The sequence below is a fragment of the Nipponia nippon genome, unplaced genomic scaffold, assembly GCF_047370975.1.
Source record: "Nipponia nippon isolate SJK-2023a ecotype South Korea unplaced genomic scaffold, ASM4737097v1 scaffold_8, whole genome shotgun sequence".
Lineage (NCBI taxonomy): Eukaryota > Metazoa > Chordata > Aves > Pelecaniformes > Threskiornithidae > Nipponia > Nipponia nippon.
The window spans coordinates 40,720,287-40,735,910 of NW_028262402.1; the positions used below are offsets into that span (position 1 = coordinate 40,720,287).

Sequence of the window (15,624 nt, forward strand, 5' to 3'; positions counted from 1 at the left end):
TTATACTAATTTTTTAAAAAATGTTTAGCTGTAAGCTACCATATATAAATTTGCTATAAAAATATAACTAAGATTAAAATGACATCATTAATACCAGAGATCACATGTGTCTTGAATTTAATGTTTAAGTTATGCTTCTCTATGTATTGCAAACACCAGAAAATACCGGTACTTTTCTATTACAAAAATATTTAAATGTGGATCAAATTTAACTTTATAAGCTACAATCTATACCTGTCTTTACTATAAGGGTAATAATCTGCAAATAACAGATGCTTTGCAGCTTTAGGGAATACAATCATTTGAAAAATGTTATTGATATTTTCCATCATTAAAGACTAATTATTTGCTCACTAAGTTGTGTTGCCTAAATTGGTCAATTTCAGTTCCATTTTACTTTCTTCAAAGCCCAATCCTTCAAGCAAGCAGTGATAAAGACTTTTGCCTTCCTCAAACAATGTGCTGTAGTATAACATAGTTGTAAATGTTCACTATGATTTTATGTCATCTTGTCCTATACAAATACCTTTTTACTACAGTATTTGTTAGTTGCTTACAAAGTTATACTTTGAGATCTTTGTGATCAATTTCAATGCTTTTCTAATAAATTGAGTATTTCTAAAAACTGGAAGATATTTGTGGGAAGCTTTTACCCATAGGGGGTGCAAGACTGAGAAACTTTTAATGCAAATAAATTAAATGGGTAAGTTTTCTAACAGTAAAGCCCAAGTAAGTTTAATATAAAAAGCATTTTGTTAAGAATTATTTTCAGTAACTGAAATGATCCCAATCTCTAAAACAAAATTTACAGCACCACGCTTTGAACAGGATATCTGCCTCTTGTTATGCTGTATCATTAAAAAGAAATAGAAAATTAAGCCTCAAAAGTGGACTTTAAATATTCATATTGCAGTACTAACTATACTGGACAAAATCTAGAACTACTAAAATAAATGAGTTACCCTCTCCAACTGATTTTTTACCAATTATATCTTAATCAAAAATCAGTACTTTAAAGACTGTACTATATAAGCCTAATAAACCGAAATCACTGAAATACTGATGTTAGAAAACCAGTAAGTCACACTCTGATAACAAGACTTGGAGGATTTTGCATGGCAACAATGGATGCAGTTTTTCTTGAAACATGCTATTTATGTATTTCTCACATAAATCTTTCTAAACTCAAATTTTTATCTTAGTTACAAACCAGCATTTTTTTTCTAATAAGCTTAAGTTACATGCGTGCAATTTCTTTCATTGTTTTACTGGTATTTTCTATTCTGACTGCTTTTAAACACTTCATAGTGAGAAATTAAGATACTATTATAAAAGTGCACATGAATTCTGTATTAGGTAGAATGCATATACCTGTCAGATGCTACAGTTACAAATAAAAACATTTAAATGTCTGTTAATTACTGTTCTTTGATCAATTACCATCTCTTAATACTGTCTTTGATGTCTGCACACGTATCAAAACTAGGAGTCAAGACAGAAATGACTGCCTTGGTTCAGTAAACATATTTAAATATTTACCATTCACATGGGTAATAGTTATGGTATACTAACCGTATGACTAAATGTATGGTATACATCTCAGAGCTAAAAATGAACACCAATAATGAAACACAACCAAAACAACAATTACATGATTAAATTAATCAAACCAGACAGGCTTATGTTTTGAAAACTATTTTAAATGTTTTTGTTCTGCTCTTTTTTCCTGTGTAGCATAAGCATAGATCTAACTAAAAAGTCTTCCAAATTCAAAGATGCCTAATCTCTCTGATCAGAGAAAAGGTATGTGAGAGATGCTGAATGCACACATACTAAGATGTAAACAGAAATTTACTGTAAAGCAGATTCAAATTCTTCATCAAACACATTACCAGAATAGTCAAAATGAAATCAACCAAAAGTTTGCACTCACCAACACAAGTGCCACACCGACTAGAATAAGATTATAACATTAAAAAGGCATACTTTACCCTTAATGAAAGAAAACGGAGATATTCTTGCTAACGAAGTCCATAAAAGAAAACTCATTTTTGCCTGACTACAATGTAATTTCAACAGCAAGAAAAGTTCAAATCCAGGAAAAAGTATGTGCTAACATATGCACCACTGATGAATAATCTTCCTGGCTAGTGAAAGTCTGAAGAAGATATATCAGTGCTGTCAACAGATTGTTAGCATGTCCCATAGGATGAACTTTCAGCAAGGCACAAATCTGAACATGCTCAAGAAATCAGTACTTTTACAGCAGAAATATGCTTGTCATTTAAACCAACTTCTTTTTTTAGGAAGGATTGTTTTTAAAAAAATGGTAACAGGAAAACTAGTAGATGCCTACATTGCTTTGGTGTCCTGTTAATTAAGCCTCTATTCCAAATCCATCCTGTTCTACTGATGTTGCAGTCAAGAGACAGCAGAATGAGTTAGGAGGTTCTCTTAATCACATTTCACTTCAGAACTTCACAAACAACCAGGAGTATGGTTATCGAACGGGTCACAGAAGTAATGAGAGGTAATCACTTTTTACCCCTGCAGAAACCTCAGCTGTGTAACCACACAATAATCATTACCTCTCTATCATTTATGCAAGATAGTAAAGTTGGTAATGGGAAATTTGGCTGTCATCAAAATGCAGTCAACAATGAGTATTACAATAGATTCCCAAAAGGCATACTCTGGCCTTTCAACCCGAGCAATGTCAACAAAATTTGGGATATTTGCTATAGCATAATGGAATAATGTTAGTCACAAGAAAATATTAAGCATGTTACGCACATAAGCACACACTGCTTAACATCTCAGCTATCCTACAAAGCTAGCAAGTATGGATACTACATATACCCATTTCCTTCCCTATGAGGCTGCTTCAGTAACACTAATCATTTGTCCCGTCACAGCCTGGTTTGAAAACAATTTACTGAAAAATGAAGGTTCCTACACGGCATTTAGCTTACTATATTATATTAATTATCATAAGTTGTCTGCTTTTGCTTCCTACCATGTCTTCTCCACTAGCACTGGTAAATATCTGACTGAGCTTGTGACAGATCACATAAATGTTCAACTGATGTATTTCTGCAGAAGGTCAGACTGAACCTACATTCACTAACAAAACAGCAAATTCTCTGAATAATCATGACAAGTACACTTCTTCAAATACACTGGGAACAGGGAGAGTGCCAGAGAGTCTAAAAGGCTGAGACAGGATCAAGATGGAAACATAGCCAAAAGCCAACAGAAGGCCACAGGAAAATAATTATTTGCACCCATGTTCACCAGTAAGTAATTTAGAACTGCTTCAGATTTGGATCCTAATTTATATCGAGCATACTGGTTAATGTATTTCAAGTTCAGATGCCACTAGAAGGAGACACAGAATAAATCAACAAAAGAAATAGTAACAATTCACCCACACTGGATGTGATTCATTTAAAACATCCAAAGGAAATGAAGTACAAAGTTGAATAACCAATTGTAGGTTGTCACTAGCTTCTAAAATAGTCTTACTTTTAACGTCAGAAATTTCCTAAAGTTCTTTTAAGAAGTAAGCAAAATTGTTCTGAGTGAAATTGTTTACTTGGATTTGAAATGGATTTCAACAAAGCTCCACACTAGGAGCTCTTAAAGAAACCCAACTGCTGTATTTTTAAGGGGAGAAAGAATTCTTACAGTTAAAGAATTGCTTTAATTATGAGAAATAAGTAATAGCAATAAATGCTTAGGTTACTCAGGAAATATAATCCAGAGGTATAATAAAAGCTTTTATGATAAAAAAAATTAAATAGTTGGGCAAAATAAACTGCAAAAAACTCTTCAGAGCAATACAAGATGATGAAAGCAGAATGATGTATTCAGAAATACAATCTGAGCATTCAAAAACCATAATCTAAAGCTGTCTTTAGAGCAGAAACAGCTTGAGGCTAATTTTATATTTATAACATTTTAAAAAATCCACTAAAACCTTCTAATAGAAAAAAAAAAAACAACAATTATTTCTAAGATTCAGAAAAAGGTCAAGAATTTACTAAGAGGTAAATACTCCACAACAAAGACTTAAAAGAATGTGTTTTATCATTTGTAAAACAAAATTATCCAGTCATTAGATTAAGGGGAACTTTAAAAATCATACAAAATATGGGTTAAGAATCTTGTGATAAACACTTAAGTAATACTCTGGATAAAGTTAGAACGTTAACTGTGGAATGACCACCATGAACACCTCCAGCATTCTGTGATTTTTCTGATTTACAGCAGCTTACTACTTACACAAATTTTGAGGAATTAAACACTATGTTTTTTAACATTCAAGCTCCTTTGGGCTCATGAATATAATCCTTGATTACAGATCTACCTTATCTACCCACAATAAGTGAAGTTTTGCATTTCACGAGCATTATCACCTTAACTATTTTCACTTCTCTGCTTAACCAAGGGAAAGAGTGCTAGTAAAACTGAAATGCATAAGCACATCTCATTGACAAATCTATGGAAGAAATTAAGCAACGGAGTTTACAAAACCGTTGTGGGTAAATCATTTCAAAGTCTTTCAAATTCACTTTAAGTCATAAATTGGGCTTTGGAAAATGTTGGGGGTATATGTGTAAGATCTGGCACACTTGTAAAGTTGGAGGCCTGTTAGTGACAGTGAAAGATTTATTGTAATAGTTCCAAATGGCACATTAAAGCTTAGAAATTTTTATACAAATATTTCTCCCCACCATACTACTTTCTTTAGATCTATAATCTAAAGTTTTATTGCATGGTCAGGAACAACGAAACAAATCAGGACCGATACATTTCATTTTCACAGAGGAAATGCAGAAACTTCACAATTTTTTCTAGGAATTTGTTTCCAGGAACAAAATCACTTTGGTTTTATTTTTGTATTTTGTGTCTTTGTTAGAGAATATAAATAAGAGTCTTGTTGAATACTGACACTACTTTTCAGGTTTTTTACCAGGACAGATTTAATTGTGAAGTACTTTCTACTAGCAACAGCAGAAATAGTTACACTACTGCAGCAGCATAGTTGCACAGTTTTTCTTCAAAAACAAACAAACAACAAAAAAACCACAAAACAAAACAAACAAACCTGCAATTTCCTTTAAAACTGTCTGGTACAGAAGCTTAATTTAAACCAAGAAGAAACAACTTTTATTATTCTAGAAGCGGACTCACCTGTACTTCGCATTTTGAAGAATTCTGATGTACTCCATTTAAAGCATCACGAGCCTGCTGAAGTTGCTCTTGTAACTGACAAATCTTTTGATCTTTTCCAAGTAACTGATCCTGAAGAGAGGCACAGCTCTGCTGCAGTTGAATTTCACTTGTTTTAACAGTTTCAAAACATAAAGCCAATTCCTTATGAAGCTATGAGAGGGGAGAAGAGAAATAACAGGATTAAAAATAACTTCAATACAGATAGCCATATAAATACAGGAGGAAAGAAAGTATAATTTAAGTAACTTGTCCACAACGATCACCCTCTCTTTTTCACATTTTGACAATTCTTTCACACTTGTCCTCCTGCCTCGCTCTATACATTTGAAAATAGTGATTGTAACAATCACTGAAACTTTAAGTTTGAAAGACATTTTTCCAGGAAAACACAACTTACATTAGAATATTAACAGTTTCAGTTGCTTTTTTATGGCATTTATGAATAGAAATGGACAGCTAAAAATTAGGATTTATTGTACTTCTTGAACAGTTCATATAAAATACAGAAAATACAAAAAAAAAAAATTCCTCATTGAGAACCGGAGAAAAACTGAAACATCTGTCTTGGGAACAAAATTAAAGGAGCAAGAATACCAAATACCATCCTTGTCTTTTATAGAGTAGTTTGATCTTTTAAAACTAACATTTTTAATATAGCTTGGATAGCAATACAGTGAATCCACTAATGCCTACTGCATTTTGTATGAAGTATAAAATGGTTGTTTAAATAATTATTCTATGGGAATTTTTTTGACATTAACTATAAAACCCAGAGATTTCATTAGAAGTTCTTATCCCTGGCTGTTGCTCAACTGTTCTTGCTGAAACCAGAATACTGTACATATTCTGCAATCACTTTAGAAGAGATTCCATACACACAAAAAATTTCTAGAACTACACCTAAGTAATAACTAGTGGTACGTGCCATGTAACTGACAAAGAGAACTTATTTTTCAAGAATAAGAGAACTTAATAACCACCCCATCCCTCAATTTTTACCTTTCTTTTTCAATATAAACATCTGAAAACTGTTCAAAACAAAATCATCTTTTTATTAAAAGAATATAAAAAACAGTTTGAAAAACAAACCTGCAGTTGAATAAACAACAGTACAGATTCTGAAGTAAATATATGACTCTACAGCTTTACTGCCTAAGTATACATTCCTCTCTCTCTCCATTTCAGTCCTTCATTCCTTTGTCTTTTTCTTCTCAAAACAAACAATATTCCCTCCAACTACTTATTCTACCCTAAAATAATCTGTAGAAGGCATATACTTTGGCAGCTGACAGTTTTCTTCAGAAAACCCATTTGTGCCATTCTATTCAAAGGAAACTAATTAAATATGAAAATCAGAATTTCCAAATCTATCAATAATATTTATAAGTACAAGGACACAAGTCATTTTACTTTCAAAAACATTACTTTACTCTTCATTTTACTCTGTGTCTTATTAGCTTTACTTAAATGATAAACTTCTTTCTCCCTTTTCTCTGCTTACATCACTTAGAAGTTAAAGCGTTTGAAAAACAATAACAACTTTTAGATTTGGAAATGGTCTACCTAACACTTTGTGAGAAATCTGGAAACAATAATCTCCCTTCCTTTCCTTCTTCCTATAATTTTCTACTCCCACGGGCTCTCAAAATCCACTTAGGACAAAGTAAATTACTTCTTCCCTATTTCCAAAGCAGATCAGAGATCATGTCTCTCATGCAAAATTAATTCAACGTCCAGGTAGACCGATATTTTGAATGACTCTGTGTCTTAAAAATTAAACTTTTACATTGAAATTTCTATGCCTAATGAATCTTTCTGTATATTTAAGAAAGCTTATATCATCTCTAGAAATGCAAGTTCAAGATTAGCCAATTTCTTATGGAAATCAGTAAGTATCTCACAGGAAAATAAACAGTTCATTTATCAAAAACGTGCATTTTTAGATAATGTCCTTCCAAACGAATGGAACGTCAAGACACAGTTACTTCCAGATATAACTATATAAGCTCATTAGCTAGATCATACTGGTATGACAATTTGCTGGTTTTATGACTAGCAGCACTTAAGTGGTCGTAATTATAGTAGCTGAAAGGTAACATCCTAGTAAGATGAATGGAGAACATCAAAAATACGATGCTTTTTTCTAGCTGGCAGCCACATCCCCTAATGTACCTAATGGGTATTTTTGGTAGTCAGCATTTGTCAGGACAAGACAAATAGCATGTCTTTTTACTTGCATAAACTTCTCCAACCTTTCCTGCTTTGAAAACAGCAATAACAAAACACATATATTTCAAGTATAAAACTAGCTAAAAGCTATGTGCAAAATACACATTCACACGATTTGTTTTTTCACACTGAGGTTTATATATTTTTTGTAACACCACCAATCTACTAGTTTATAGGACTCATCTTCCTTTTTTTTAATGTATTTAACATCAGGAAATTTCAAAATTAAAATCATCTGTATGAAAAGAAATAGTTTTATCTACTGTCCACCAATAACTAGAGCAGCTTCCAAATTTCCATTCGGCTCCCTATCTTTTCATTTATGGCCATGCACTGTTTTGTGGATTAAATACATGCTTAATGTTTATATGCGATTATTTTGGGGGTTTCTGCTCATTTCTGACCCTGTTTTAGAAGAGGCATCACATTTAATCACACTGCAGTAAGCACATTCCAGAACATACAGAACTGCACAACACGGTGAAACAGGTTTACCACTGATAAAGATACAGAAAGTCAGGCGTAGAAAGACAAGACATAAAATGGAGATCAGAGAACTAGAGATGGAACATTAAGTAGAAAATCCAAAAGAAAGACAAAAATATTGTAAATTATTTATCTCAGAACTAGCACGCTTTGCAGGAAAGAGGAGTGAAATCTTGACTGTACATAAGTGAGTGGTTATACCTTACACGAATGTCAATAAGACATGAGATTTACCCAGGAAATTGTTTAAACCCCAAGAAGAGATATAAAAAAAATATTTATGTTTACAAGATAGAAAGAAAAAGGAAAATATTTTACATCATCCTTTGAAATTTGGTAGTTGGGGAAAAAAAAAAAAAGGCGACAGCCAACAACACAAGATTGTGATCTGCAAATACTGTTGCACTGACTGTATTTTGAGAATCTCTTTCCAATGCCTTAGAGCTGTCCTTTCTCTGACAGGCAACACAGACTGCTACAGGTTAAGGTACTTAAAAACAAATTTAAAAAGACTAAAAGTATCTGAAATCAGTACACTGTAATAAATTTAGTCTATATGACACAGGAGTATTATTTATAAGTCAGGAAGGAAGAGTAACTTAGCTGCATTACAAAAAATAAAGTATCCCATATTTCTCAGCTACCCAAACAATTTCCTATGTTGTTTTAACTGATTTGACCAGAAAACACTTTTTGCTAGATCTTTGAAGAGTTACCTAAAACAGGAAACTTCATTAGAACAACAGGCGTGCTTAATGTCATCAAGTAACTTAAAAATGCCAGACCAAAGCTGGGACTTCCAGGAGAACCAAAAAATGGGACTCTAAAGCCTGCCCATATGTGATAGAATTCTGATTACAGTTTCTCAGGCTTGAAGAAAAGCAGACTATCTCCACACACTGACACCATGAGAAGGACTAGGAAAGGCAACTGCAGGCACAAAATTAACCACACCATCTGAAAATGTATCTGACGCTGTCCTAATTTTTATCTACTTTCTGGTGCACTTGATGCAGACTTCTACAATGCCTCATAATTGAAAACTCTTACAGTGTTTTCCAATTATGCCAAAAATCTAACTATTGAGCAATGCTTTTCTTAATCACAGACATATACCATCCACAGTATTCTCTATTGGTTGTTCCAGGAGCTGCGTTCCAGGACACAAATTACGATTTCCTATTTAATGACAAATAACAGTATTTCCACTTCACTAAAAGGGCCTTCCACTAAGAGATTTTTAATTAGTATGATTAACAAGGAACCTAAAGGCCACATCAGATCAAGGGAAAGTACTACATTATAAAAATAAAGGGCCTAAACTGTAAATTTCAGAAAACTGTGAGAAGCTGGCTAAGGAGTTCAGAATCTCTTCTTGTCTTATTATCCCCCGTATTGATTGAAGTCTCTCCACCTTGAAATTGTTGGTGAGGACAAATCTATTGAGTCTCATTAAATCCAGCACAGGAATGAAGTCCCCGGAGCATTTGGGACCACTAAAACAGATGCTATACATTTTTGAAAAATATTCCCTATCCTTGAGAATGAGAACTACAGCTGCAACATGAAATAGATATCAATTTGTTTCCATAAATGCTCTAACAGAGAGGAGTTATTGTAGACCACAGCACCCTTAAAATTTGTGCTTAAAGAAAAAAAAAAGTAGCAGCATATCAAGTCAACGCAACTTTATAAAACATATTACAGATCTTCACATGTGTATGCTGCGCACTACAGCTAGACTTGGAAGAGAATTTGCAGTCCTCAATGGATTTACACATAATCCAGTGCAAGTTCATGACCTTGATCTGGTTTATCAGAAATGTTTTTTCTTTTATTCAGTCTACTGTTTTGTACTACACATTAACATCAGCACAAAGAGGGATTCTTCCTAAATGGTAGACCATTAAGATGAACTTGGAACATGTGAGACAACCACATTGCCTGAGCTATAGCATATACTGCCTATCTGACCACTAACAGAGAGGTCATTGATCTTGCTGTGAGGGACAATATATCATAGGATGTACATACTGATAGGCTCAATGCCATTCGGAGCAGTAGGAAAATATTCCTTTGTGAGTATGTCTATGGAATAGCTGACACATCCTTATCTAGCTGTTGCAGCCTGCATATTATTAATGCATGGAAGACAAACAGAACACACATTTGTCTGCAATAGTTTGCCCTTCTCATTCATGGAAAAATAGGCATTTGTATTATTTTTAAAGAAGCTGAGTTTTCCAAAGGTCTGCTGTGACTTCAGTAGGATGACTGCGTTATCCTGTGATTTGGAAAATGCATGCTACTTTGAAGCAATTATGGTTGGGTATTTTATATAGTTCTAATCAGAAGTATAGGACAGGATGGTCATGATAAAGGAACTCCTTTTCCCCTCCGAAGTTCTCTCAGTGCAATTTGCCACAAACGTTATTAGATCTATTCCACTCTGACTTAGGGAACAGAATTTTTTTTTTTTTTTTTACTTTTTACTTTTTTTATAATATATATTTCTTAAAACATATTTTTATAAAAAACAAAAAGAACATATTTTTGCCAGGTGCATTAGATACTTTGATATTTTACAAAACAACAGCTTATCACGTCCACAATAGTACCTTGTCAGAATATCTGAGTTAGCTTTTGCTGATTCCATGTTGGAAAAATACTGAATTCAACACCTTCAAACCAGCAAATTTTAGGGTCATCTGTGAGTTGAAGTATTTGGCAGTTATCAAAAAAGGGCTAATCTTCAAAACTACACTATTCTTGTTCTTGTTGTATAATCAGCTAAGCAGAAGTCTTAAGTCCTACTAAGACAGACCAAGAACTGTGAACCAGCTTTCTGAAGCAATCATGAATTTTGAGCCAAGCCTAGTTTAGACACAGCTTGCCCCTATGGCTGTATAAGTATACCCATCAATTTTCCGTAATACATAAGTAATTTACAATAGCAAAATTATTTTTCATACGACAGGTTAAACTCTTTCCCAAATTGAAGTAATACTGGAAAAAAATCACAATTATGCAAGGTAAAGTGACCTTTATAAAGAGTTTTGTCATGCTTTAAAACAGTTTCTGAAGACCCAGTTTTATTTTCTTTCATATGTTGTAGAACTAGTCTGGAAGAAAATTGTCTTATAAACACTTATGAAGAGAGCTCATATTGTCTTCAATTCTGTTAATTTTTTTTTTTTTTTGAGTGACTCAAAAGATCCATTTAACACCTATAGAAGCATTGACTGGAGAATGAAAAATGAACGAAATACCAACTCCCGATACCTACATTCTGTTTTTTTTTTTAGAAAAGTCTATCGTTTACTTTGTCTTGCCCCAGATAGGTTGAACTCCCCCTGCGTTGTACATGTTCTGAACAACTTTGATGGAAGTCTACCTGTAGCTTGGCTGGGCTACTATTGCAGTGAATAAAAGACTTAACGTCTATCGTCACTGCAGTCAACGATAAACTTGTGCAGAGCTAAGTACACAAGAATGTGCTGGGCACTATGTGCCACAAAATGTTAACCAAAGACATCTTTAGAAACCCAGTACTGATTCTGGCTTGACTTAGGCCCAGCTTCACCATTTTATCACAAACTGCATACTCTAAGATGATAAAGGGAAACACCTGCTTTTTGTAAAAGCACTGACAGTACACAATTTGAGAGAACAGTTCCAAGGTTGGTAGAAGGTACATGAAAGTTGTATATACAACTTTTTCCTTGTCTTCTTCCTTCTCAATGTTTCTAAAACGGAAGGAAACATATCTTCTGTATTTCTTACAGACTGAAAAACACATCCGTACAATTTGTTACACTCAAAAGAAGTTCTGAGTAGTGCACATGTGACAGCTCTTCAGGGTTAGCGTTTTTCCTGGCATTCATCAAAAATATGAATCTGTTCTGTAAATATAAATATAGTTAAAAATTTCTGAATTAGTTATCCATTTTAAAAGCTATTATGGCAACAATTTTTCCAGTTAATTTTGATAGAGCAGGGATTTGCATCTTAAACCGGTAAAATTGTTTGAGATTGACACATATACATTATTTACAAGTGAAAGGATTTTCTTCTCCTCAATTATCAGAGACAAATTGGAGAATTTAGTAATTGAAAGCTCTAGGAGAGGAAGAAAAAAAACAAACATAGATAACACAAAATTACATGAAGAAATTTATATGCTTGGCAATTCACTCCTATTTTTCTTCAGATGCAAATAAACTTAATTTTTAAGGCTTATCATCAATTCAATGTAAGCAAGGGGCCACATATGCTGGGATGTAATTAGGCCAATAAACCCTGTTACTCTGCCAACCATATTTTGGTAACAATAAAGATCCAGAGATCTAAAGGATGCAACACTACACAGTGCTTTGATTACTCTGTCCATTGATATTGTACTGATGGATATTAAAATGAACCCTGTGAACATAAAGCAGAATGACATACTTTTTGATATGATGTTGTTTCAGCTGTGTGAGCATCTTCTTGGTCTTTCAGTACTTTTTGTGTATCAGTATTGAGAGCCTGAAGCTGCTTTATGAGCTCAGCCTGCTGTGCTGTATGTTTAATGTTTTGCCTGTAAAGATTCTGCAGCTCCTGTAACTCCTTCCTGTGCAAAACAAGCAATAAAGAGAAATTAAGAAAAAGAACAACAATGACCTCTGTTAAACAACTGTGTTCAAATAATTTTATTGTAGATAATGAGCTTCCTATTTTCATTTATTTTTCTGTCAATTGCCTTATAAACACTAGAAGTTACATATAAAATATTTATCACATACTTTTGTGAAATATCTACAAAACAGTTAAGTTTCAAAATGGAATGCCTTTCAATTTCCCTCTAATGCTCTCACTGCTCTAAAATAACAGGATTTTCACTACTGCATCAACACTTTCTAATCAATATTCAGTTAACTCTTTAGCAGTAATTGTTGAAATGTAAAATATTTAGAACACCTGGACTGTAAAGTAAGTTTAATCTTTTTTTTTTTTTAACTAGAATCATCAGAAAAAAGATAAAAGTTTTTCTTAACTTGCAGAGTATGTGTAATGCAAGTCTCCTTCTGAAATGCATCTACTCCCTAGACACATGAAGTATGTCTGCTAATAAGTTACTTTTTGTCTGCAGGTTCAGCATACTGCAACAATCATAAGCAAAGTAAACTTTGGTGTGTATTATGTAATATAGCAATAAAAGCTCTATAAACACAGTAATAGGAATCATGTTTTAATGCAGCCATAGGACAGATGTAGTAGAATCAGTCTGCTTGAGAATTTTACTGTACTGCTGATAGATACTACAAATTAAGGCAGAAACGAAGATCAGTAACTCTTACTTATTATAAACAATGACTAAAAACTTTTAATATTTTCTGTAACACGTTAGTAGTTCAGACGACTCCATTAATCCCTTTTTATATATTTTCTACTTAATTCCTTGTTTTCACAAGCACATTTCACACTAGTATTACATACAGATACGGAAATACAAGTTTATCACTCCAACTAATTTTCTTCCTTACATCCTCAAAGAATTTTCTTGGTGACCTCCAACATATATGCCATTTCTCTATGCCCTGAATTATCATTAACAAGAGTTATCATTACGTTTTTATAATACTGCTGGAGAAGTCCTGTCGTGTACAAAAAGTAAGCAGCAATACCAACTTTGTTGCGTTTTCCTGAGAAACCACAGAATGACAAAGAAACCATTTTAAGTGAACTTTCAAAAAAACATTTCTTAAGATCTGTGCCACTACTTAATATGTTGATTATTCACTAAAGGCACAACATCTGAATAATTATATAAACATTGAAATTACATGTACCACAATAGCACAGTCAGAAAACTTAACGTTGTTAAAAAAACACTGTTTAAAAAAGCCTGTTAACAGGCCAACACAGGAGAACACTTAAGGATGTGCTTCCTTAACAGTATTTAAGTCCTACTGTTCTCAATAGATGTAAAGTAGCTCCTTAAAATTAACAACAGTAAAGGTGCAGCAAGGACTCTATGTAACAAAACGAAAGTACAACTGCAGTACGTACTTCATATGTACTAATTTGACTGCTCACAGGCACAACAGCAGAAGTAAGGACACAGTGATATATTAGCACTTTCCAACAGGCTTCGAAATAACCACTCGTTTCACTTCCCCAACTGTGAGTATAAACTAGAAAATGACACATCTTCGCACTGCAGTTACAACACAGATTATATTAATTTTGTGCAGGTTCTCCAATCAGGTCTTCATTTTGTTGTGGACGGGAAAAATGTGGGATAACATTGAATCCTCAGATGCTGTTGGAAATGTTGGTAGTAACCATTGCCAAGACCACTCTGCTATATTGCTGCTCTTTAATTTGTATGCAAACATCAATTTAGTTATCCGTGTCTGTCACCTGAGAATGCACAGTATTATATGTTCTCTAATGGTCTGCCCACAAAGGGTATTAGGGTCAACGGGAATCTTCTTTGTTGACTTTATCAGGCTTTAAGTCATACGCTAAAGGGGAGGGGATGTGGGAGGAAGCTAAACCTTGCAGCCACCCAAGAACTGCAGCACAGTCAGAACACATGTTAACATGTTTGCTCATGTTAAATTCAAGGATTTTTAAATATAGGGAAACTCAGTCACATTTTAAAAATCAAATTTTATTTCTTCATACACATATCCTAACTTGCTTTATTTTTCTGAGTAAAAAGTTATAAAAACCAAAATAGTTGCAATCTGAAAAATTCTTGAGACACAGATATACACAATCACTGTATTTAACTTGCAGTTGTACGTTACAGCTGCTTTTATCCTCTTTAGTGAATAAGGCACTATTTTCACATTGTAAATCCACAAGGGGAGCCTTCTTTTATTTCATTTTTACACAGGAAGGAGGAAATGATGCTCAATCTTACGAGGAATTATCCAGCATTAATGGTGCAATACAAATAAATTCACAGAATGAAGCACCTTTGATAACACACAGGCCAACCTGGTGAGGGGAGCTTTAAACTAGGAATGGTACGGGACAGAGATGTTGACCAAGTAACAAGTGACGGAGCTATGGCCCGGGCTGGCAAGCAAAGGGCACAGGCTGGTCTGGACAGGAAAGACCTTGTGATGAACAATACAAGGTTCAGGGAGGATCACCTCAAGCATATGCACATAAATAAGAGAGTGCTGAGAGGACATCAGTACAGGGGAGTCTTCCTGGGAAATAAGCACAACCAGGTGCGCATCTGAAGCTGCTGTTCAAATGTATGCAACATGTCCCCATGGAGGATGACAAGATGAATTAGAGATTTGTCTGCAGTTGCAGGGCTCATTGGGATCATGGAGACAAGGTGGGACAACTCACATGGCTGGAGTGCTGCCATGCATGGATACAGGCTTTTTAGGAAAGACAGGCTCAGATGGCAAGAATCATAGAATCATTAAGGTTGGAAAAGACCCTTAAGATCACCGAGTTCAACCGTTAACCTATTGCTACCAAGTCCACCACTAAACCATGTCCTCGAGCACCATGTCTACCTGTTTTTTAAATACCTCCAGGGATGGAGACTCAACCACTTCCCTGGGCAGCCTGTTCCAGTGCCTGACAACCCTTTCGGTGAAGAAGTTTTTCCTAATATCCAACCTAAACTTCTCCTGGCCCAGTTTGAGGCCGTTTCCT

General features: G+C 34.2%; 1 protein-coding gene across 1 annotated transcript in view; it reads right to left on the minus strand.

Annotated features, from left to right (window-relative positions):
- The window catches only part of CNTLN (centlein), a 196,653-nt gene that overhangs the window by 116,204 nt on the left and 64,825 nt on the right, over positions 1–15,624 (minus strand). The window contains exons 8-9 of the mRNA XM_087741617.1: positions 12,403–12,565; positions 5,197–5,388 (exon numbers count right to left, since the gene is read on the minus strand). Coding sequence (XP_087597743.1) covers positions 5,197–5,388; positions 12,403–12,565 — 355 coding nt within the window. The remainder of the gene's footprint in view (positions 1–5,196; positions 5,389–12,402; positions 12,566–15,624) is intronic.